This window comes from Empidonax traillii, unplaced genomic scaffold, assembly GCF_003031625.1.
Source record: "Empidonax traillii isolate 1590-97213 ecotype Southwest subspecies unplaced genomic scaffold, ASM303162v1 scaffold5452:size8279, whole genome shotgun sequence".
Taxonomy (NCBI): domain Eukaryota; kingdom Metazoa; phylum Chordata; class Aves; order Passeriformes; family Tyrannidae; genus Empidonax; species Empidonax traillii.
Genome location: NW_020960645.1, coordinates 7,222 through 8,279, shown reverse-complemented (window position 1 = coordinate 8,279; position 1,058 = coordinate 7,222). Strand labels below are relative to the sequence as shown.

At 62.2% G+C, this 1,058-nt stretch overlaps 1 protein-coding gene across 1 annotated transcript in view; it reads right to left on the bottom strand.

The window, feature by feature from the left end:
- Positions 1-885: 885 nt before the first annotated feature.
- Positions 886-1,058, bottom strand: part of LOC114073132 (protein S100-A4-like) — a 5,747-nt gene continuing 5,574 nt past the window's right edge. Inside the window, exon 2 of the mRNA XM_027910921.1 lies at positions 886-1,056. Coding sequence (XP_027766722.1) covers positions 892-1,056 — 165 coding nt within the window. The 3' untranslated portion in view covers positions 886-891. The remainder of the gene's footprint in view (positions 1,057-1,058) is intronic.

Sequence of the window (1,058 nt, the reverse complement as noted above, 5' to 3'; positions counted from 1 at the left end):
GTGGGGGGGTCTGAGGGGATGTCTGTGCCACGTGGGGAGGTGGAGGGGACACAGGTAAGTAGGGACAGCCCCTCACCAGGGAGGGCCAGGCCTTCACCACAGCCCCCTCCTGCTGCCCAAATGCCCCCAAACCACGAGAACCACGAGAAAGGCGAGCTCGGGTGGGTTGGGGGGGGGGGTTAAAAGAGGATGGGAGGGAAGAAAGGACATCCAGAACCACGAGCTCCTGGCCCGTGGCCACTCCTCTCGAGTTTATAGCCCTGGGGCGTCACGGGTGGCACAGGGAAGTGGCTCCACAACCCCCGCCCCGAGCAGGAACGCGGCTGAAACGCCGCTCAGGATTTACCGAGGGGGGGTGGTGGGGGGGGGTGGTCCTGCGTGACGGGTCGTGCCCCGCGGGTGGGGTGTGGGGAGTGTCAGATGCTGACTCTGCCCAGTTAGGGCTCAAAAAAAACCCAAAAAACAAACAAAAAAGAATCATTCACCCTTTGTTGCCGCTCCGGGAGCCGCTAATCCCCCTTAAATCCCCCGAAAATCTCCCGTGAAAAGCTCCGTGGGCTGCGGGGCCGGCTCAGAGCCCGCCAGCTGACTCATCCCGAGCTCCACATTCCACCCGAGGCAGAGCAGGATCCCACTCAGGGATCTCCCCCTTTTTTCCCCCCACTCCCTGCCCGCGGGGGAGGGAATCGACGTGTCCCCCCACCCACCCACCCGTGGGGGGAGCGAGACCCCCACACCCACACACCCACACTCTGAGGGGGGCAAAGAGGGGGACTCGTCTAAAATCTCTATTTATTGAAATGACATCAGCAAGACAAGGGGGGATGGGGGGAAAAAGGGGTCGGGGGGGCGGGGAGGGGGAAAGATCCTCCTCTCCCACTCCCCGCGCGCTCACTTCCTGCGTGGCATCTTGTCCGGCAGGTCCTGGAAGAAGTCGTTGCACATCATGGCCATGCAGGCCAGGAAGGTCACGTACTCCTGGAAATCCACCTCGCTGTCGCTGTTGCAGTCCAGGCTGCTCATCAGCTGCTGTAAACTGGCCTCGCTGGTTTGTTTCT